At 46.7% G+C, this 22,062-nt stretch overlaps 1 protein-coding gene across 1 annotated transcript in view; it reads right to left on the minus strand.

Annotated features, from left to right (window-relative positions):
- Positions 1–10,717: 10,717 nt before the first annotated feature.
- The window catches only part of LOC141437657 (cell adhesion molecule Dscam2-like), a 332,569-nt gene continuing 321,224 nt past the window's right edge, over positions 10,718–22,062 (minus strand). Inside the window, 17 exon segments of the mRNA XM_074101110.1 lie at positions 10,718–10,823; positions 11,673–11,841; positions 12,549–12,675; positions 13,065–13,299; positions 13,538–13,608; positions 13,804–13,958; positions 14,575–14,782; positions 14,997–15,145; positions 15,686–15,830; positions 16,664–16,840; positions 17,556–17,675; positions 17,885–18,020; positions 18,532–18,677; positions 18,925–19,112; positions 19,685–19,775; positions 20,274–20,422; positions 21,168–21,321. Of these exon segments, the coding sequence (XP_073957211.1) occupies positions 10,800–10,823; positions 11,673–11,841; positions 12,549–12,675; positions 13,065–13,299; positions 13,538–13,608; positions 13,804–13,958; positions 14,575–14,782; positions 14,997–15,145; positions 15,686–15,830; positions 16,664–16,840; positions 17,556–17,675; positions 17,885–18,020; positions 18,532–18,677; positions 18,925–19,112; positions 19,685–19,775; positions 20,274–20,422; positions 21,168–21,321 (2,444 nt within the window). The 3' untranslated portion in view covers positions 10,718–10,799.

The following is a 22,062-nucleotide window of genomic DNA, read 5'->3' on the forward strand; positions in this document are numbered from 1 at the left end:
CGGCCAGCGGCGCGTGGTGCTTGCGCGCGCGGCGCCGCTTGTCGTGGCCGGTGGTACATACCTGGCGGCCAGCGGCGCGTGTGCTTGCGCGCGCGGCGCCGCTTGTCGTGGCCGGTGGTACATACCTGGCGGCCAGCGGCGCGTGGTGCTTGCGCGCGCGGCGCCGCTTGTCGTGGCCGGTGGTACATACCTGGCGGCCAGCGGCGCGTGGTGCTTGCGCGCGCGGCGCCGCTTGTCGTGGCCGGTGGTACATACCTGGCGGCCAGCGGCGCGTGGTGCTTGCGCGCGCGGCGCCGCTTGTCGTGGCCGGTGGTACATACCTGGCGGCCAGCGGCGCGTGGTGCTTGCGCGCGCGGCGCCGCTTGTCGTGGCCGGTGGTACATACCTGGCGGCCAGCGGCGCGTGGTGCTTGCGCGCGCGGCGCCGCTTGTCGTGGCCGGTGGTACATACCTGGCGGCCAGCGGCGCGTGGTGCTTGCGCGCGCGGCGCCGCTTGTCGTGGCCGGTGGTACATACCTGGCGGCCAGCGGCGCGTGGTGCTTGCGCGCGCGGCGCCGCTTGTCGTGGGCGGTGGTACATACCTGGCGGCCAGCGGCGCGTGGTGCTTGCGCGCGCGGCGCCGCTTGTCGTGGCCGGTGGTACATACCTGGCGGGCAGCGGCGCGTGGTGCTTGCGCGCGCGGCGCCGCTTGTCGTGGCCGGTGGTACATACCTGGCGGCCAGCGGCGCGTGGTGCTTGCGCGCGGCGCCGCTTGTCGTGGCCGGTGGTACATACCTGGCGGCCAGCGGCGCGTGGTGCTTGCGCGCGCGGCGCCGCTTGTCGTGGCCGGTGGTACATACCTGGCGGCCAGCGGCGCGTGGTGCTTGCGCGCGCGGCGCCGCTTGTCGTGGCCGGTGGTACATACCTGGCGGCCAGCGGCGCGTGGTGCTTGCGCGCGCGGCGCCGCTTGTCGTGGCCGGTGGTACATACCTGGCGGCCAGCGGCGCGTGGTGCTTGCGCGCGCGGCGCCGCTTGTCGTGGCCGGTGGTACATACCTGGCGGCCAGCGGCGCGTGGTGCTTGCGCGCGCGGCGCCGCTTGTCGTGGCCGGTGGTACATACCTGGCGGCCAGCGGCGCGTGGTGCTTGCGCGCGCGGCGCCGCTTGTCGTGGCCGGTGGTACATACCTGGCGGCCAGCGGCGCGTGGTGCTTGCGCGCGCGGCGCCGCTTGTCGTGTCGCGGCGCGCGCTCCCCCGCGCACGCTGACTCCGCGCTCGAGTCCGTCACCGCGCGGAACACCTCCTCAGACACTGGACCAATGTGACATGGACAATTTTTGAACTGCTATAACTTTTTTATATAGACAATAAATTTTGGTCTGTGCATCATCCCAATCTGGTGTACTGCATGCCTTTCCACCTGGGGGGGACACCTAATTAGTTTGAGAGCTAATAATGTGCTAAATATTTTTTGCCGAAACATTAGTTAACCTCCCAGCCTATATGTACAGGGTGGCTCATTTAGATCGGTCAGTATGGGAAAATCTTTAACTATAAGACATACGAAGATCTGTTCTCAGGAATCTGTCATCGATTTTAGTAACAAGAAAAACTGCATTCAAACATTAACCCCCTTATCCATAAACGACAATCAAACCTATTTTAGTTAAAATGCCGCAAAAATTCGTTTGTCCTTATCTGTCACTTCGACATTTGTATTTGTTGGAAAGGGACAAAGCATTTGTTAGTTAACATAGGCTTGTTAAGTTTTATGAATAAGGGGGTAAGGAGTTGAGTCGGCCGCACGGGCACGCCGGCAGTGTGGTCGCGGGTCACCTTTGGCGGCGGGCTGCGGCAGGCGGTACCCGGAGGTGCACTCGGCGCACGGCGACGGCGACGGCGACCCGCTGGACTCAGAGTCAGACTCCGCGCGCCGCACCAGCAGCGTCATCGCGCGGGACAGCGTGTACTCGTCTGCAATGGCCGATGGAAAATGTTCACTCATTTTGCAGCTCTATAATAATATTATTGACATTAAACTTGGCAAGAAAGATAACACAATGTGTCAGTTTTCATTTCCGTTAACTTTATTTATTGCACTCATGTTTCTTTAAAAAAAAAATTTCTTTAAATAAAATTAAGTATTTTTTTATTTGTATAAACTGACAGCTTCGTACAAACCTATTCGCACATCTCAGACCCAAAGAATTCGAAGTTTAGATATGCCTTCGCAGCAAAAAATGTAGTAACATTTGATGCTACGGCACGGTACTGTGTTGTGCCATCTTTTTGCCTTACGGTAATTGGCCTCTTAATTTCGGAATTGAGACGTTTCAGCGCAGTCAACGGATGATAAGAACGTATCCTAACTTCTAAATCTCTCTGACATTGACGCTCACCGGCGTTGGTGAGCGAGCGCTGCTTGTGCGGCGGCGGCGCGGCGGCCAGCGGCGCCGGCTCCGCGCGCCCGAACGTGCGCAGCGTGGCGCCCACCGCCGCCGCCCCGCCCCCGCCCCGCCGTCGCCCCCGCACCCGCTCCGCCCATGCTGAACGTCGCGTAAGGACTTATCTCGTACATCTCTGGATACAACACGGATGTAATATGATTACCATTTCATTCAAATGAGAATCGAGCCCTACGGAGCGGACGAATTTGTTGCTTTGTATAGATTTATATAATAATAATTATTATTTATTTCTTTTTCTTGACTACCAAGTTACAATGTATTAAACATATTTAATAAATTTAAGAGTGCAGTTTACAGACTTATGTGGGGGAGAATGGTGCGAGAACTAGGCCGAACCTGTGTGTCAGGTCACCAGGTCACCAACTACTCTGGTAAAGATTGAAAAAAAAAAAGTAAAAATAATAATAACAATATTTCAAATAAATATGGTACTGAATCGGTATTTCTGCGCCATAGAAATCTATACAAAGTAAGGAATCCGTCAGCTTCGTACGGTGCGTACGCTCCAATTCCGATGCAGTGGACGCGCAGCTTTAGTAATTACTTAACCTCTCGTGAGACATCTATCTAATTACCTGTATAAAATTCTCGGGTCAAAAATGTTTGTGACCAAGAACCTTCGAAACGGGTTGACCTATTTTTTTATAATTTTTTGTATAGGTATATTCGGTAGGTTTGGGAATAGGATGTAAACTATTTTTCATACTTTTACTTTTTACGCGGATGAGTGAGAGAAAAAATATTATATTATCAAATGGCTCTTTTTGTTTATGTGCGTGCATCTCTGATCGCTACATTCTGTCAATTTATTTTATTTAGGGTGAACGGGTATTAAAATTTATTAGGCAAGCGTGAACTGTCTTAGCCCACATCTTCACTTGTGATTGTGGTCAAACGCATTCCTGCATAAAAAGTATATTTTTAAGTGTTTCTACTTAAATGGCTGATTTACTTGACATTACATGAGACTTAATTGGGGATGTCTATTTTTTTCAATCTATAGTAATGCGTTCGACAGCGATACCGAATCCGATAATGTTTCATATATATGTACTTAATCTGTGTAAGTTTTAAGTGCAGTTGGTGTGCTAACATAGGAATTGACACACATTTCAAATGCAGTCAGCATTGTGAAGACCCGAGAACTGAGAACTATTTAAAGCCATAAAATTACGTAAAGTTGAATACTTGGGCCATGTACCTAATTAAAAATACCCGATACCAACTGCTGCAATTAATAATGATGGGCAAAATGGAGGGAAAGAGGCGTGCTGGAAGAAGAAAGAAGTCCTGGCTTCGCAACATACGCGAATGGACAGGAATAGCAAGCGTTGAAAAGCTATTTAGCTTGGCTAGATACCGGAAACAGTTCGCAGAGCGGACGGCAGATCTCCAGTAATAGAGAGCCATGAGAAAAAGAAGATTGTGAAGATGGATACTTTAAAGAACCGTCTCCACTAAGCCTTACCCTGCTGGTCCTTGGTGGGCGGGTGCTTGGCGGGCGAGGACGTGTACACTTGCTGACAGTTGCGCCGGTTGTCGCGCGACTCCGCGCCCTTGTCCTCCGCCGCCGCTGACTCTTTGCGCAAGCAAGACGGCGGCGCACTGCAGCACATAGACAACGTATACTCGTATATCAAGTTTTTATGCCTAAATATGTTATTTTATTTCAAATAACGATAGTGTCTATCGCATTGCTGTCAGAATTGTAGTCGGGATGTATCTGAATCTAGTCAGACCAGGTCAGACCACAGGGAGTGGATCAAAAACTAATTCTTGATTTTTCTGTCTATCTTTCTGTAGCGTCTTAACTCTCAAATGGATGGATCAATTTAGATGCGGTTTTGTATGTGAAAGCGAGTTTCCTTGCGTTAGTTTTTAGCTATGTTTTATTAAAATTGTGTTAGCCGTTTTTAAGATATTAAACATTGAAACGACAATGTCATTTAAATTTTGTTATGTTGTCTAGCATTTACGCCGTAGCGTATGGTGTATCTGGCGTTGGAAGCCAAGACCCACTTCGGGTCACTGCGTCCTGATAATTTAGTAAGTAAGTAGCATTAAGCTGACTGGGATCGTATAATATTGATCTAATTTTATAGCCGGCTCCTACCATCAGTCATGCCCAGTATCTACTTCCGCACTTAGCGAGACAGGGGCCAGCTTCGTCATGATTAAAACCGGCCAGTAACCTACCTCGCATCCATCCGCTGCCAGCGATTCTCTTAAAGTCTTTCGTCCACGTCCGTGCCTCAGGACGCCCTACATTACGTTTTCCCGTCCATGGTCTCCATTCGAGGACTCGTCTGCTCCACCGTTCACCGTTCGGGGCTGAAGACAGAGTGTTGTGGCGCGCCGTGGAAGAGGCCTATGTCCAGCAGAGGACTGCTGTAGGGTGATGATGATGATGATGAGTAAGGTACCTCCTCCTCCAGGCCAGCACGGCCAGCAGCAGCAGCGCCGCCAGCAGGGCGCAGCCCGCGCCCGCCAGCAGCCGCGCCGAGTGCTCCCCACTTGCGCCCGGCGGGAACTGCGCCGGCGCCGGGATGCGCTCTGGGCCACGTACCAAAAAGTTACAGATAATGTTTTAGTTAGCATTGAGTATCAGCGTTGAAATGGTGGTCAATTTGACAATATTAAGTACCAATGTTCGTAATAATAAGCGAATCTAACCTATTTTAATACTCATCACCTCTTAGAGGGTAGCCTGCCAACGTTTCGTCTTCCGGTCCATGGTCGCTACTTGAGTATCTTTCTCCCCCAACGGTTATCTGTTCTTCGAACGACATGGCCCGTGCATTTCTACTTGAATTTGTATAATTTATTCTTCATGCTATATCGGTGAGTTCGGTGAACTGTTTGGCCATTTTTTGTATTCAGATTTCTGCTGCGCAAAGAAACTCCGAGCATAGTTCTCTCCATTGCTCGTTGCGTAACTCTGCCCTTCCAAGAGGCCAACAGTCAAGGACCTCGTCTCAGAGCCATTAATGTCAGTTATGATTGGCAACATACACTGGTTGAAGACTAGTCTTCAGTTACAGCGTAATTTTGGACGAGAAGGCATCATAAAGTATCCCAAGCCCCCTAGCCTTACATAGCAACACTTTTAAACTAACACATGCATGATCGTCTACGTACTCGTACATTGCAACAGCTTGCCCAGTGGAGTAAAGTTCAATAAGCACTCACCGCCCTCCTCAGTCAGCGTAGAAAAGTAATAGGTGCCCACAGTGGTCCCAGCGGCACTGGTGGCCACGATCTTGAGATGGTACCAAGTGGCGGGCGCCAGGTCGCACCAGACGAGCGGCTCGGCGGGGGCGGCGGCGCCCGCGCGCCACGCCGCTTGCTCGAACCCGCGCACGGACACTTGCAGCGAGGACAGCGGGCAACCGTTGCTGTCCCACGTTAGAAGGTTCAGGCGGACGCATGTACTGTTGGTCGTTATCAGGTCCTTTTCGGGGGCCGCTTTGGATACTGGAAAGCATTGTTTTTTGTTGGTGAGGCCAATGATATGGTTAAAATGAACAGGCAGTAGTTTCTAAGCTAAAATAACGCGCTCCTCTACTGAATCAGTTGCTTTCAACTGTTTGGATGCGCCGACTATTCCGTGAACGATCTGTGTGGGGATAATGATTGACAAATCGCAAGATAAATCCGACTATGCTCACTGTACTCCTCGCTCACTAGTACCTCGATGTGTGCCAAATTGTATGTCTAGGAGAGATACAGGAATGTTCGTAAAGGCGGTGACTCACGTCCTCCCTTAGTGGAGACGGCGAGCTCGTTGCTGGGCGGGCCCGGGCCGGCGGCGTTGTGCGCGCGCAGCCGCACGCGGTAGGCGGCGCCGCACGCCAGCCGCTCCAGCGTGTGCGCGCGCGCAGACCCCGGCAGACGGGTCGCCACCCACGCGCCCGCGCCCTCGGCACCCGCCCGCGCGTGCTCTAGCGTGTAGCCTGAAGACCACGTTAAAAAGATTGCGTAAAATTACAATAAAACGACGATTACAACAAATTGAGATTTGAAATTACAAAAGAGAGCAATTAGAGCAATTTATAATTTGAAGACGCGTGAATCTTTAAGATCTTTTTTTAAGGAAACAGATATCCTAACCCTGCCGTCGCTTTATGTTTTTGAAATAATCATGTATGTTAGGAAGAACATATGTGATTTTCCCACTAACGTCGATAAGCCAAAGGCTACTAGAAACACAGGGAAGCTTAAAGTTCCATCTTACAGACTGGCTAAAACCAAAAAGTCTTTTCTGGGAAATTGCATACGTTTTTATAATAAAATTCCAAAAAATAATATAAATGAAACGGATACAAAATTCAGATCTATTGTCAAGAAGACATTAATATCAAAGGCGTATTATAAAGTTAATGATTATATCATGGACAGGGATATTTGGAAATAATTCCGATCCGCATTAGCGATCCCTTCAAATAGCGAACCTACTGTGTTAAAAATAAAGCTGTGTTAAAAATAAAGTTGTGTTAAATACTTGTGATGTATACATGTCATTTAATAATATTGTAAATCTATTTAAAAAAATATATATATACCTCGTTGAGTTTCTTGCCGGATTCTTCTCAGCAGAGGTTTTTCCGAACCGGTGGTAGATTTTTTTTGACATTCATAAGTGCTTGTTGTAGCCTAAATTGAATAAAGATATTTTGACTTTGACTTTGAGCTACGCGTAAGCGATGCTTGTATCGCTTACCGTCAGTGTCACAGTTTGCCAAATTCTGCGACTGAATTTCAGCGCAATTATTCCAGCAAGGCTTTCAAGACTAATAGTGACACATTTGCAGAAATTACTTAATGTCTTGGCATAGGTACAAAACTATGGTTGGAACGTAAAATGAACTGCAGAATTTGGATGATGTGTGTTCGGCATAGTGATGCTATAACCTAACTAAATGCTTTAGTTAGATGCTTACTCGTATAGCCGTGGAAGCCTTGCAGTTTAACCTATGGTCTGTCGAGCATAAGACCATGGATTCAAACCAGATCTTTCAGTTTTCGCAATTCAAATTTACCACAGAGTGGTGGCAATATCTTTACCGTATAGCAGTCTATAAGCAGGTCGATTAGTTGCAAAGTCTTATTGATGACAGCTGCTGCTGCTACGCATCGACGAACAGTGGATACTTGAAGCAGTCTTACTGCGCACGGCGGGGCCGGGCGGGTCCAGGCGAGCGCGAGCCTGGCGGCGGCGGCGGCGGCCAGGCGCAGCGCGGGCGGCGGCGGCGGCGCCAGCGCCAGCAGCTGCCAGGCGGCACGGTCCTCGCCCCACGGGTTGCGCGCCGTGCACGTGTAGTTATCAGCGAGGCTGTGGTCCAACTCTGAAAATTACAATTGCTAGGATCAAAGACATTTTGGCGCGAGTTCTTTATACAACGCTACTAAATCTCACGATGTAATCTTTGCGAATTTCCAATAGAATTTATGGGTCAAATTACTCTCTGTCCTTCCATTGAGTTGTCCCATCATGGGACAACTGAGACGATTTTGTCCCAGTAGTCCCATGGGACAAGTGGCACTAATATTTATATCCCAAAAGTCCCATTACCGTCATCAGTCATCACCGTACATAATTATCTCTTTTTCTTTAGCCGTGTCGTGCTCTTTGGTAACTATTTTTGTAACTATGTAGACAGCTAAACGTGTGTCTTAGGCTTAATTTTCATCTCAAAAATGAATTATGACGTCTGTTCCCGTCATAATTCATTACCGTGTCATAGTGGGCGTTGGTGGTTTAATATGGCTAGGTAGCGTATAAATTTTGAACATGAAACTACCGTGAGACTCACTCATCCTTCCTCCTTACTATTATAAAGGGGAAAGTGAGTTTGTTTGTTTGTTACGCTTTCACGCCGTAACTACGTGCCGATATGGCAAGTTTAATAAAGATTCATCGATTTATCTTCGATAATGACGACCTTCCATATAAACTTTCATCCCCTATTTCATCCCCTCACAGGTCAATTTTCAGAAAAGCTCAAGCAAAATATTGACATATTTCTTATTAAGTGCCTAAATGCCAAGTTTCATGGTTTTATCTTTGACAGCGACGAACTTCCACCATATAAACTTTCATCCCCTATTTCAACCCCTTAAAGCTTCTTTTTCGCGATAAAAATAGCCTATGTTTTTGCCAAGGTCTATTCTATCTCTGTACCAAATTTTATCAAAATCGGTTCAGCGGTTTAGGCGTGAAAGCGTAACAGACAGGCAGACAGAGTTACTTCCGCATTTATAAAATATAATATTGTATATAAAGTATGGAAGTATGGATGGTTGAGCGTATAAATTTGTCTTAAAAACGCTCTTACACAAGATAGTGCTTGTGTTATGATGATGATGATGATGATTGGTGATACGTACTGAGTATGAGGAGGTCGTGGTCGAGGAGCTGCAGGCGCGGGTCGGCGGCGAGGGGGGGCGCGGGCCGCGCGCGCGACCAGCCCCGCAGCGGCGCCGGCGCGCCCGCCGCCACGCACCGCAGCCGCACCGCCGCGCCCACGCTCGCCGACACCACTACACCGAACGACGCTATCTTCGCCGGCGCTGACCAAACAAACAATAAATAAATTATTTTTTTATTATTATCATAGGAAAACGAGCAAACGAGTCATCTAAAGGGAAATGATCACTACTGCCCATGATTACCAACTCTCCAGGTCATTGGTCCGTTGCCGGCCTTTTAAGAACGTATGAGCCCTTTTCTTGGAAGCCCCGAAAAAAATGAGCAATCTGCACACCCGCGACCCTTATGATAGGTACGTCAATGCGACAATGTTTCTTCGTACAACTCCTCCGCATCCACACTGAATCATACACAAATTGCACAAATCTAACCGTCACCACCACCCCACAATACTGACAGGGTTCAAACTCAATCAGACCTCATCTTGAGAACTACCAGGTATTGATTAACGGACCAAAAAAAACATTTAAATTTGCCATTGTAAATCCTCAATCACCTGTTAATAAAATCGTGTACTAATTTGATATATGTTGATGATTCAATTGTTTTTTGGAAAGGAAGTATGACATAACTTGATTTGTTTATTAATATTCCGAACAACAGACGCATAAAAATAAAGTTCATGAAAGTATTTGAGGAAAACTTTTCATTGACGACTTAACGATTACAAAAGCATTACTGCTATCCAAAGCCAAAAGGCGGTAGGTATTTCAAAAGAAAAACACTTTTGAGTTATTAGTAGGTACAATTGTGTAGCTTAAAAGATTCTGCATCACATGGTAAGTGTTTTTCTTTTGAGATACCGCCTTTTGGCTTAGGAAAGCAGAATAGTAAAAAAACAATTTAAAATATACCGTAAGCCTACGTACACAGATGCTGGTATACCATATGATCGATGCAAAACTCTTACCCCTAGCATTCGGTTTCCTGGCCACGACGGCGCTCATCTCGCCCTCGCCGGCGCTGTTGGCGGCGGTGACCCAGAACTCGTAGAGCGCGTGCTCCTGCAGCCCGCGCAGCTCCGCCGAGAACTCCGCCGCCTGCTCCGAGTGGGCCACCAGCAGCTGCGAGTGCTGGCCCGTTCTGCAACAGGTGACTGGCCACTTAGGGCCTGTGATGCCCCATCCAGACTCCACGAGGCTGCACGAGGGAACGCGAGTGCGAGAGTGAGGACGGTGCATTCGTGTGCCCTCGCCTGGCTTCACTACCGCTCCAATTTGTGTCGGTTTTTCTGGCGCGAGTCAAAGAAGAGAGGATCGGAAGTAGATGTAGCGGGAAACTGAATAAATCGAGAGTGTGGATGGCTAGCACTCCTGCAGCCTCCGCTCGCCAAGAATCGTGCCGAGAGCCTCTAGAAGGCGCTTCACGAGAGTCTGGATGGGGCATGATAGCAGTGATGCCTGTCTGTGGCACCGTAGCTCTTATACGGGTGGACCGATTTGAATGATTTTTTTTTGAAAGCAGTTCTTCTAGCGATGGTTCTTAGATACGTTTTATCAACATCGGTTTAGTCGTTTTTGAAATATTGAACTTTGAAGTGATAAAGTCAGGGGTTTACCAACTTTTTGTTGGTTAGGTTATGTTCAAATGAACAAAGACCGCATCACGTATATCTGTCACATAAAATTTATCAATGAGTGGCGGAACAGACCCTTAGGGTGACAAGTGAGTAAGTGGAATATGGATGGAAACCTGCAAAAACAATGAAGATGATGACTGATAATAGTATGAAGGAGACTATGAGATGTAAGTAGCTAAGTACCTTTGTGGTCTGCTGTACACTGTGTAATGTTTTATCTTGCCATTTTTCTGCAAAGGTGGTAACCAACTGACAATAATCGAGTCTTCTGAGTTGGCCAGCGCTTTTATGTCCGCAGGAGCTCCTGGAACTGAAAGTATCAATATGAAATCAGAAGAAACTAATTCAGATTTCTTAAAAGATAAATAAAAGAAAAAAGTAGGTTTTAACTGGTGCGTGTTTGCTAGGCACATAGATCTTTTTAATAATAACCAGAGATAAACGAGACCTTCAGATCAGACCTTCAAAATGGTTTATGTGCAAACCTTAGCATACAAAATGATCCCCAATGGTTCACTAAAGACCATGGTCATTGTGTCCCAGTGGTACTTAATAGCGCAGATAAAAGACAATCGTTGGAGCCGACGAGTTTTGGAGTAGAGATTGCGTGTACCCACACACGTTGGCCAGGCATACCACGATGTGCCTGAGAAACAATACGGCAGATCGATTAAAAATTTAGGTGCCACGAGCAAAGCGATGAGTGGTTAGTATGAATTGTGACCACAGTGCACGAGTCGAGCGAGCGAAGCGAGCGTGCCACGCCAGTTGCCGGCGAAGTGCCAGCACCGATATGGCGGCATTTCATGATATGCCTAGGAATGTCATGATCTGCCTAAACTGGCCAAATCTTGAAATGGCGGCGTTTCATGATATTCCTAGGAATTTCGTGATCTGGCGGATTTTACGATCGGCCGCCGTCATGGGCAAGCGTACTTGGAAGTGATGATCTTAAAAGGACTCTTGGTAGTGGCTGTGGCAGAGGATGAAGGATGTTGTAGAGTAAAGGTATCATCCTGATGTTAGCGACCGAGTCACTAATTAATTATAGGCCGAGACATTGCTTAGTATGAATTTAGTCGCGAATGCTACCTTAACACGAAGGAAGCTACTAACTACTATGCCTAAAGAGTAAGTGTGAGTGTTAGCGTGTACTGACTGTCCTCGTGCGTGGCGCAGTGCGCGGGCGCGGAGGCGGGCCCGGGGCCGGCGGCGGTGCGCGCGCGCACCCACACGGAGTAGTTGGCGGCGCGGCGCAGCCCGCCCACCAGCGCCTCCGTGCCGCCCAAGCGACGCGACTCCACGCCGCCCAACGGGTCGTCCACCGCCTGGAATGTACCGACACACATAGCCTGACGGACTGTTGCTTGATTTTCAGTCTAAGAGGATAAAAACAGCTTATGACCCTACACTTGTCATCCCATATCACGGGTGACAAAAAAGTTTTTTTATCAAATAGCTGGCAAACAAGCATGCGGATCACCTGATGGTAAGCGATCACCGCCACCCATGGATATCTACAGCATTATTAGGACTGCGGGTGCGTTCCCGGCATAAAAGGGAGGAGGGATGAGGAGAGTAAAAGGGGGAGGGGAGTTGGGCCTCCGGATCTCCCACTCACCGTGCGAAACAAAGTAGCAAAACTACTATTTCACGCCAATATTCTGTGGGAGTGTGGTACTAACCCGGTCGAGCCGGCCCATTCGTACTGCAGCCAGCAAGTGGTTACAGTAAGTCATTTTTATATTTAAAAATGACCATTGCAAATGGAGTTAAATACGTAGCTCACTGATTCAGTTACAACCTATTCACTTTGATGTTGGCACTACCGGACGAAAACTGATCAGAGGACTGCTGCAGTGTCATCAACCCAGAGGGCTAAAATAGAAAGAATATTCGTGTGGAATTTCACAGCTGTTTTATCCTCCACGTGAAAAAACATCCTTGCCATACATCTTAAGCAAGCAGAGTCAAGGTAGCAGTGGGGGTTGTATCTACTCTATTGTATACAGTGATGGTGCATCGGAGCAGTTACCTCATAGAGCAGTTCGTATCCGAGCAGCACGCCGCCGCGCGTGGCGGGGGCGGCGGCTCCCACCACACGCGCAGCGACTGCGACGACAGTGGCTCGCAGCGCACGCGCAGCGGCGGCGCCTCCGGGACTGCGTAACAACGCTATTAGTAAATGCTGTCTAAAGTATTAGAATTTGTAAAGCGTTATGAAAATAAAGTGAAAATCTAATCCCGTGACAACGCAGAACAGAGCGGTCTGACATCGCCGTACAAGAAGAACCAACCCCAGATAAAAGAAAAGAAGAAAATGAAGAAGAAGTAAAGAAGTGTACAAAAAAACAAAAAAAATGGAATGTAGGTACTTAGCAAAGGAAAGGAATCGAATCGAACCGAACCGAACGACACAAAACGGAATAGAATAGAAATTGGTGAAAATAATTTCCTCATTGTGATACTTAGCCTCAGCAATCAGGGCTTCGCTTAATACTGGATGTCTTCTGGCTGATGACGGCGATGGTGTGGAGAGTTCAAGACTCACCCCCCTCGAGCGTGGTGGCGGTGAGCGGCGCGCTGGGCGGGCCGGCGCCGACGGCGTTGAAGGCGCGCACGCGGACGGAGTAGTGCGCGTGCGTGCGGAGCGGCGCCAGCGTGGCGCTGCTGGCGCCCCAGCCGGCCGCCGTCAGCGCGCGCGACGCGTTGGCGCCCGAGCCCGCCTCGCGCCACACCACCACGTAGCCCAGCAGCTCGCCGTTCCACGACTCCTGCGGCGGCGCCTGGGGACCAGATCGCTGCTGAATTATGACTCATTTCTACTTCGCAGCTTCTATTATATCCCGTCTCTTGTGACCTCACCATGAATGGTCACGAGTAGATTCAGACCACTGCGATGTGGCCGAAGCATCAAGGAAGTACTTTTTTAATCGTGATCAAATCCCAGATTTGATATTAATTATGGAAGACGACAATATTGGAGAAACTTTATTAACAGGTGCGCTTTCGAAAAAACCTTACCTGCCATTTTACTAGCAGTTCTCCCGGAGCTGTCGCCTGGACGTTGACATTCTGAGGAGGTTCTGATGGTGCTGAAAGAACAACAGACTTCACTTATACATAAAAGATGAATAAACCACATGCTTTAAAAGCACTTTTGGATATTAAAGCTCACTAACGTAATAATTCAATAATCGATCATGTAAAGGGAGCCGTCATAAAATGATTGTCAAAAATGTTCGTGTAGTTGCTGATTCTCTGGTGAGCTGGTCGCCATAAGCGCTCACCTTCCTCCTTGGTCTGCAGTATGACAGGCTCGGAGTAGTCGCTGTCGCCGATAGCGTTGACGGCGGCGAGGCGCAGCGCGTACGCGGTGGCCGGCCGCAGGCCCTCCACGCGGTACTCCACAGTCGCGTCCCCGCCCGGCTCAGAGGACTCTTGTCTGGAGGGAAACGTATCTTTATAAACGGCAGGAATATCTATCCAAAATTAACCTTACAGTAAAAGTAACCTTAAAGTTAAAGATGTAAAGTACAAATTCACTGTATGGCAGTTCAGACTGGAAGTTTCAAGGTGTCGTGCACGAGCAAAATTATTCCCTCTGCAATTTTAGATAAAATGTTTCGTTTAATGTTAAACATTAAATAAAAACTCAAAACGTACCTTTGGAGAGGGATTTTCTAGCTCCCAAATATAATAATTAATAGAAAATAGTAGAAAAGTTTCTTTAAACTTCCAAAATTACAATTTTTCTTGCTGATAAATTTTAGTTGCATATCCCTTAATACAAACTGAGATCTGCTGTTGATCAGATTAATTGTCGTTGTCACTGTCGTAGTTATCTTCGACATAGATTTGCAACGGAAAACAGTATTATTGTAGAAGGTATGGGTGACTGATAATTAAATCTATGTTGCTTTAAAGGGCTCTTTGCATCAATATCGCCTATCAGTCAGCGGCCTACATCGCTTTGCACGCCAAAAAAGTGCTGTAATAGGTACTTTACCCAACATCATTATGCATTTAGCTTTGTAACTGGCAAATAAAAGTTGACTTACTTCTCCAGGACCCTGTCAGCGGGCACCTCCCTGGTGGGCGCGTCGGTCCAGTCGTCGGCGTCTGCGCGGTGGCGGTCCCCGACCACGCGGAACTGCAGCCGGTAGCCGCGCACGCGCGCGTTGCCGTCGTAGCCGCGCCGCCACGACAGCCACGCGCCGCGCGCGTCGCGCCGCGACACTGACAGCCCGCGCGGGGCTTCCGGGAACTCTGACGGATTGCTACGACTCACAATTTGCCCCGAGATCTCAAGTTTTTGGACTTTTCTTAGGATTAACTACCGGATTTTGTAAATCTCGGGAAAACACAGGATTTCCACTACTGAAAATATCAGGACCGAATTTACAAAAATCGCTATTATTCTTTCCAAGGTTTGAGCGTGATCTACAAGAATTAAGAACCTAAGGATCATCGGATCTCTCACCTTGCACGGCGAGGTATATGAGCAGCTCGTCCCGCCCATAGGCGTTCTCCGCGCGGCAGCGGTACACGCCCGAGTCGTGACGCTCTGCGTGCGCGATGCTCAGCAGAGAGCTCGCGCCCGACTCCGAACGCTTCTCCGACACCGATACCCTGGAAAACGACCGATTTATCATAGAACATAGAGAGTTACATGTCGACGGTACCGTAGTAAGTGGGGTGAATTGCCAGTATGGTGTTAGAGTTTATGGAGCGGCCATCTGCGCGTATCGGCTGTCAGAGAATAACAGGGCCCTGTTACGACGATCATCCGTATAACACGGGCACGGTAGTGCCCATGGCGGATTGTAGTTGTGAATTCTAGTCTGGTAACTTTGATGGCGCGATAGTAGACGATGAGTGACGTCACCAAAGCTAGCCACTCATGCGTTTATCCATCTCTTTAATAACTAGGTTCCACTAGGGCTAGGTGATGCAAGATATTCAAACCAAAAACCATCCTTGTGCTAAAGAATGAAAGTAACACTGGCAACATAAATTTAACTTCCTGTGCATGCTCAAATTGATGGTGTCGAAGCACCACCGGAATTTTCTAAAAGTCGTTTCAAATTTTTGCGCCCTGGATCAGTTCCTGCTTGGCCTATTGGCCCACCCTCAGTCTCGCCTGGATTGTTCAGGGCATAAGCTGCTGACCTGTAGGTGGAGAGATCGACGCGCTTCATGTTGTGCGTCCAGTGCAGCGCGACGGGCGGGTCGCCGCGCGCGTCGCACTGCAGCGCGGCTGGCGACGTGCGCTTCACCGACATGTTGCGGGACGAGAACTCGAAGTGGGCCGGTTCTGTGCAAAGTGTCAAGTGATCTTTAAAGAGCCACTTGTATGGGTTAAAAATTCGTCGTTAACCCTGGACTAGAGGTGGTTTTACACATTTTGACACTATTTAAACCTGAATTGGCAGTTTTGTATAACAAAAAAATAATAATTATAAGTAGCTACAGTATCGAAGGGCCAAAAGATCACAAAAGCAACAACCGCAGTGATTAGTGATTCCTTCATGACCACGACCACTCTGTCAAGAGTGTTCGGTTTCGAAGAGAGCTACATGCTGCTATGGTGGACAAAGCAGTCTCATGGCATCAGCTAGATCACTAGCCTGATCTCGCGGAGATCTACTGCAAATTCAGCCCAGAGAAGAAAACTGGAGAGACGTATCTCCAATGTCAGGGTCCAGATGCACTCAAGAAGAAAGGTGAGGTTAACCAACTTATAAAAGTTGAAAAACCCCCCGACATTGTCAGGTCAAATTTCAGTGTCCAAAAACCCTAAAAAGGTACAGGCGATTTATCGATCACATGCATTGCTTTGGAAATTCAACCTTATTGCTTTTACGATACGTCACAATATCCATTAGAATTGTTGAAAATTCGACTAGCTTTAAAAATATACTTTATCAGGTATGTATTCGATAGCTGCTTTTATTTATGTGGTAGAATGCTCCAATAAATGGATTATTAAGGGTTAATGAAACATAGCTAAGCATTACATAAAAAAAACATCCGTTTGAGAGCTACGATGCCGCAGACACGCATTGGCATCAAAATCATAACACCCCTCTTTTTGCGTCAGGAGTTAAAGAGAAGAGAGCAAACACATGTATGATATCATCCACGTACCGTTGACAGCCAGGCTGATGACCTTGGAGAGGCCGCGGCCGATGCCGTTGTCGGCGCGGCACATGTACTGTCCCTCGTGGTGGCGCGCGGCCGGCGCGATGCTGAGCGACCCGTTGGCCAGCACGGAGTACTGCAGCTCCAAGTTGGACACCTGCCTGAACTCATTCACCCCTGAACCTGTCAATAATACTAGTTTAGTTTCAGTGTTTTTACAAGCTTTTATTTAGTTTCACCTGTCACGTTGTCTGTCTGTCTGTCTGTCTAAATCTTGCAAGTTAAATTTGACCAACTTCCAGTAGTCAGATTGACTTGAAATTTAGATTACTTACGCAAATCGCGTGACAATACAATAATCTAGTAGTGACATCCTGGTAATCCAGCCGGGATCGTCTTCGCAGGATGAGACTCTTCAACGGTTAATAGCATTGACTTGAAATTTGGTATACAAATGTAGTTTAGGTGACAATGCAAGTACAGTCAGGAAAAGAAAACTTGTATAATAAATGAAACTTTTATGGTTAGGTTATATTCCAATGCAAACAACAAAAAAAAACAGTTAAGGGAAACATTATGAGAAAACAACTATTCGCATTGAGGCCACGTAGGAACTATAGTTAAAACCTTTAAACCATTGCATTTAAATTAATTTTCTTCTAAAGCCCCCGTATCAAAATCAGTCTTATCTGTATAAAAGCGACAATATCACAAAAAGATTTTCAAACAGTACCCCTCCGTTGGCGTCGGTGTTTAAAAATCCCATTTTATATGGGTATCATAATTATAATCACATACCTCACACCATCATCATCTTCCACTTTAAACAACATGTACTTTACAGATAATAATTATATGTATTGTACTCTGTACAAAGATTTGTAATTAAATACTTTACCATGTCCTTTGAGCCACGTGATTCGGGGTTCAGGGTAGCCTTTAGTGGCGCAGTGGGCTAATATCTGCGTTCCCAGAAGAGCAGAGACGTCTTGCGGTTCGTACACCCACGATGGAGCCACTAGAATGAAAAGAAAAATAAATATTATCTCCTGACCTGACGATTTTTGATCGTTTCAACCCAAATTGGCAGAAATATGGACAAGATCTCTATACTTAAATACTTCGGATGGAAAGAAAAGGAAAGACCTTTGCTCAGCAGTATGACACCTAATAAGCTAAAAAATTAAGCTGGATAAGGTTTGAATTTTTGAGTGTTTTTTACTTCACCTTTGACAGCGAGTCGCGCAGTGTGGTTGACCTCAGCGGCGGGGTTGGTTGCCACGCATGTATACTCGCCACTGTGTTTTGAAGTCACGTGTGTGAATATCAGAAAACTGAACTCGTCCAATGACTTCTCTTGCACCTGGAAAAAAAGCTCTCATTCCATATTGTTATCAAGAGTCCACACTCCTAGAATTGTAGTCTACATGCGTTAACTTTTCTCTAAATAGTGTAAGGTGGAACGAAACGTAATGAGTGAAAGAGACAGAATGAGAGAAAATACTGAAAAATGAGCGAGATGCAAGGTAGTTGAGATTGAGAGATGTATGAGAGTGATAGAAATAGGTTTTTAGTATGTATGATGTGAGTTTCAATTCTTACAATAGAATAGTAATACTGTTAATTCAATTTGCCATCCTAATTTCCTAGTAGGTTATTATAGAATTTTGCAAGTGTGCTGGGTGATTGTCGCAATGCGCCACGGAATGTGCGGTATCTAGCAGCCACAGCATGAGGACCCCTCAAGCAACAACAGCCATTACTAGCTAATTTAAGAGCACGACGCTTACACCTGGGGTAATCAGTATCAACATAACGTTAAGAACTGAAAAAAGGTTTACTACACATATAAAAGATAGATATATTTCTGTTACCTGTAATATGGAAGGTATATGTTGTCCATCTTTCAGCCATGAGAAATAGACAGGTTTATCGCCTGAAGTGATTCCACACAAGATTTGAATCGAACTGCCTTCTACTAAGTCAGTCGGAAATGAAAAACCAGCAATTTTCGGCGGATCTGAAATAAAGTAAAATTTATTTCCGACTTTACTCAATTGCTCTAATTTTTTTTTAATAAGGATCTCTACATAGAGATGAGAATGAAAATTCATTGCCATTCCTTCGACTGAAAAATTTGTCATGTAAGATTTTGTTCTGAATATAGTTTTAGCATAATGACTAATAAAATAAAACGCCACTGCTCTGTTTTTGCACCTCATGTTGCACTATCTCCTTTGATAACAACAAATATCCTGTATACTTACTCCTGACAAAGATCTGCACATCTTTCTGCGCGTACTGCCCTCCTGGCGCCGTGACGCGGCAGGAGTAGACCCCAGCATCAGCAGGCTCGGCCGGCCACAGCAGCAGCTCCCCGCCCAGCCCCGCCAGTGCTCGTCCCGCGCCCCGCGTCCCGCTTAGATCCATTCCATCTCGCTGCCACACTATCTCGCTGCACATAACGGGTTGCTATTAAGTTTCAGTTAATGAAGAAGAGCGATTTCTCAGTGAATGGTCACAGTTTTGTTATGAGGCAATGAAGACATAATCAGGATATTACGGTGTGGAAAATGATCATCATTTTGAAACCCAATCCACACAAAATACTTTGATTGCCAGTCGATTTGTCATCTGACTTGGCTACATTAGAATTACCATCCACACGTACAAAAGAAGAGAGTCAATATTTCACGTTAGAATTGATTGCTCCCGGTCCATGACCTTGAGTTTGATTTGTGACGTATGTTACGTTCAAAAATTATGTGGAAGGGGGTTTGGACACCTGGGGAATTGCAGGATACGTCGACATGAATGTGTCCTAGACAACTTTTAGTAACAGAAGAACGAAAGTTATAGGTATCTACCTGTCTAAAGAAAAAATCCAATAAAAATTGAAGTACTGGCTGAATTGAAAATTTAATTTTAAAGATGATAGGGTAACTAAAGAGAAAATTACAAAAATAGAAGTAGAAGTGAACTGAAATGAAACTTATAAGTTTACTAAGCAAATGCACCTCCATCAACCTGATTGGAAATCCGGAGTAGGGGCAGTAGACGGTTGTGTTGACGCCCGCCACCACGCGGATGGGGCCGATGTTGCGGATTGACGGGTGCCCTGCAAATAATGCGGACAAGTTAAATTAGGATATTAAACTCTTTATAATCTAAACAGTCATGCCTGAGCTACAACAAAAAGCAAGTTTATCTTTCTCTAGACTCCAGCCCATGTAAAATGTATTACTAGGATCAAGTCCACTCGTAGAATGAGAAGGATAAGGCTGTAGCTCCCACATGGGTGCTAGTGAAGATTAAGAATTTGAGTGTATGCTGGTCTCTTCGCAATGTTTTCCTTCACAAAAAGTTTACACTATTTTTTAACATGTACGAAATCCGAAAAGCCCACATATTTATTACTCTTATGCCGCTGACACGCATGAGTGTTCACAGAATTCGTATTTCTATGCCAGTGATACTCATTCGTGGCTATGATAATTTCGGCCGGCATAATAAATAAATAAATAAAAAATATCAGCGCAAGAAGGCCGGAGCCGAACGTGAACGTTACGGTGGTGTCTCCTAGCCAATGGTTGCTGCATATTTATTGCTGCCTCACCATAGACGTTAAGCCGCGTGGAGTGTTCAGCCGCGCCGCGCGAGTTGTGCGCGCGGCACGTGTAGCGCCCGCCGTCCTCGGGCCGCACCGACGATATGTTCAAATAGCTCACTGAGTCACCGTTGGCGCCCATGAACTGAGTGATTGTCCTGTAACAGTCATTCAGTAAATACTAGATCACCATGTGGTAGAGCCTTACTGTAACCACTTGCTGGCTGCAGTACGAATTGGCCGGCTCCACTGAACCACACTCCCACAGAATACCGGCGTGAAATAGTAGTTTTGCTACAGTGTTTCGTACGGTGAGTGAGAGATCCGGAGGCCCAACTCCCCTCCCCCTTTTACTCCCCTCCGCCCTGTACTCAGCGCGTATAAGACTTCGGTTACTTCCACGGTAATTCTGGTATCAGTGGTGTCAGCTCAGTTGCATCATTCTGAGTGATTCTGATCAGAATGACAACAGAATTACCGTGTAACTCTCTCAAACTGACGGACTGACAGTCCAGACTGATGAAAATTATATGTTTTCAATAATATTCGTCAATCCAAAGTAAATGACAGAAAACCAGAATGAGGGAATGAACCACCTAACCAAAGTCTAAGGGGCTGTTTCACCGCTAATTGCTAAATTTTATAAGCCGTATAAATGTAATGCCGTCTCTGTTCATTCGGACACCACAAACAGAGATGGCATCACTAACATCTGTCACATAAAATTTATCCATAAGTGGTAAAACAGGGGGTAAGACTACTAAACTTGTCTACCTCGTTGAGTTTCTTGCCGGATTCTTCTCAACTGAGGTTTTCCGAAACGGTGGTAGATTTTTCTGGACATTCATAAGTACTTCTTATGAATAGAGTTTTTTGACTTAGACTTTGTCTACTAGGACGGACCTCTGCGGCGTGTTGAGCTCCTCTATGGGCTGTCCGTCGAGCAGCCAGGTGAACCGCGGCGGCGGCGCGCCCGACGCCGCGCAGTGCAGCGTCAGCGCCGGCCCCGGGTGCAACGCCTGCTCGATGAACGTGTAGTGCAACTCGGGCGCTGTGTCTGCACACACAAGTAATCATGTGGCTTTTATAAATTCCACTAGCTTTTGTCCGCGGCTTCGCCCGCGTGGAATTTGGTTATCGCGCGCTGTTCCCTCGGAAACTGTGCATTTTTCCGGGATAAAAAGTAGCCTATGTCACTCTCTATGCCAAAAATTATGTCGATCCATCGCTCCGTTTTGACGAGAAAGAGGGACAAACACAAACACACACACTTTCGCATTTATAATATTAGTATGGAAGTATGAAATGCTTCAGAAGTTGCTAAGAATAAAAGGGCTTGGGGGCCAGTATCGATGGCCAATTTCTTACACGAAATTTCAGGGTTTCATGGTTGTATAGGTACAAGTTTATTATGTCGATCATCAGCAGCGATAGTCGCTATTCAGAGACGTTATCATAATACTTAAAGACTCTTGGCTAATAGACTGCACTGACAATAATTTGCTTCGCCAAGCAATGCAATGTCACTATAAATTTCACGTAAAAATATTCCGACTGAATTAACGAAGTGAGTGATGACCTATTATCATTCAATAGTTCACGGCTAATAAATGTAATTTTGAACGTGTATGGTTCTATCTGTGATCATCGAGTCAGATATCGCTTATCGGGACCTCGTTAAAGGTAGTTTTAATCAAGGTCTACATTCCATAGGTAAATAGGCATATCTAATTATTCAATTGAAAATTGTTTACATATGCATTTATATTATATTCAAATGTTTTGCTCTATTTGTCGA

This window comes from Choristoneura fumiferana, chromosome 18, assembly GCF_025370935.1.
Source record: "Choristoneura fumiferana chromosome 18, NRCan_CFum_1, whole genome shotgun sequence".
Lineage (NCBI taxonomy): Eukaryota > Metazoa > Arthropoda > Insecta > Lepidoptera > Tortricidae > Choristoneura > Choristoneura fumiferana.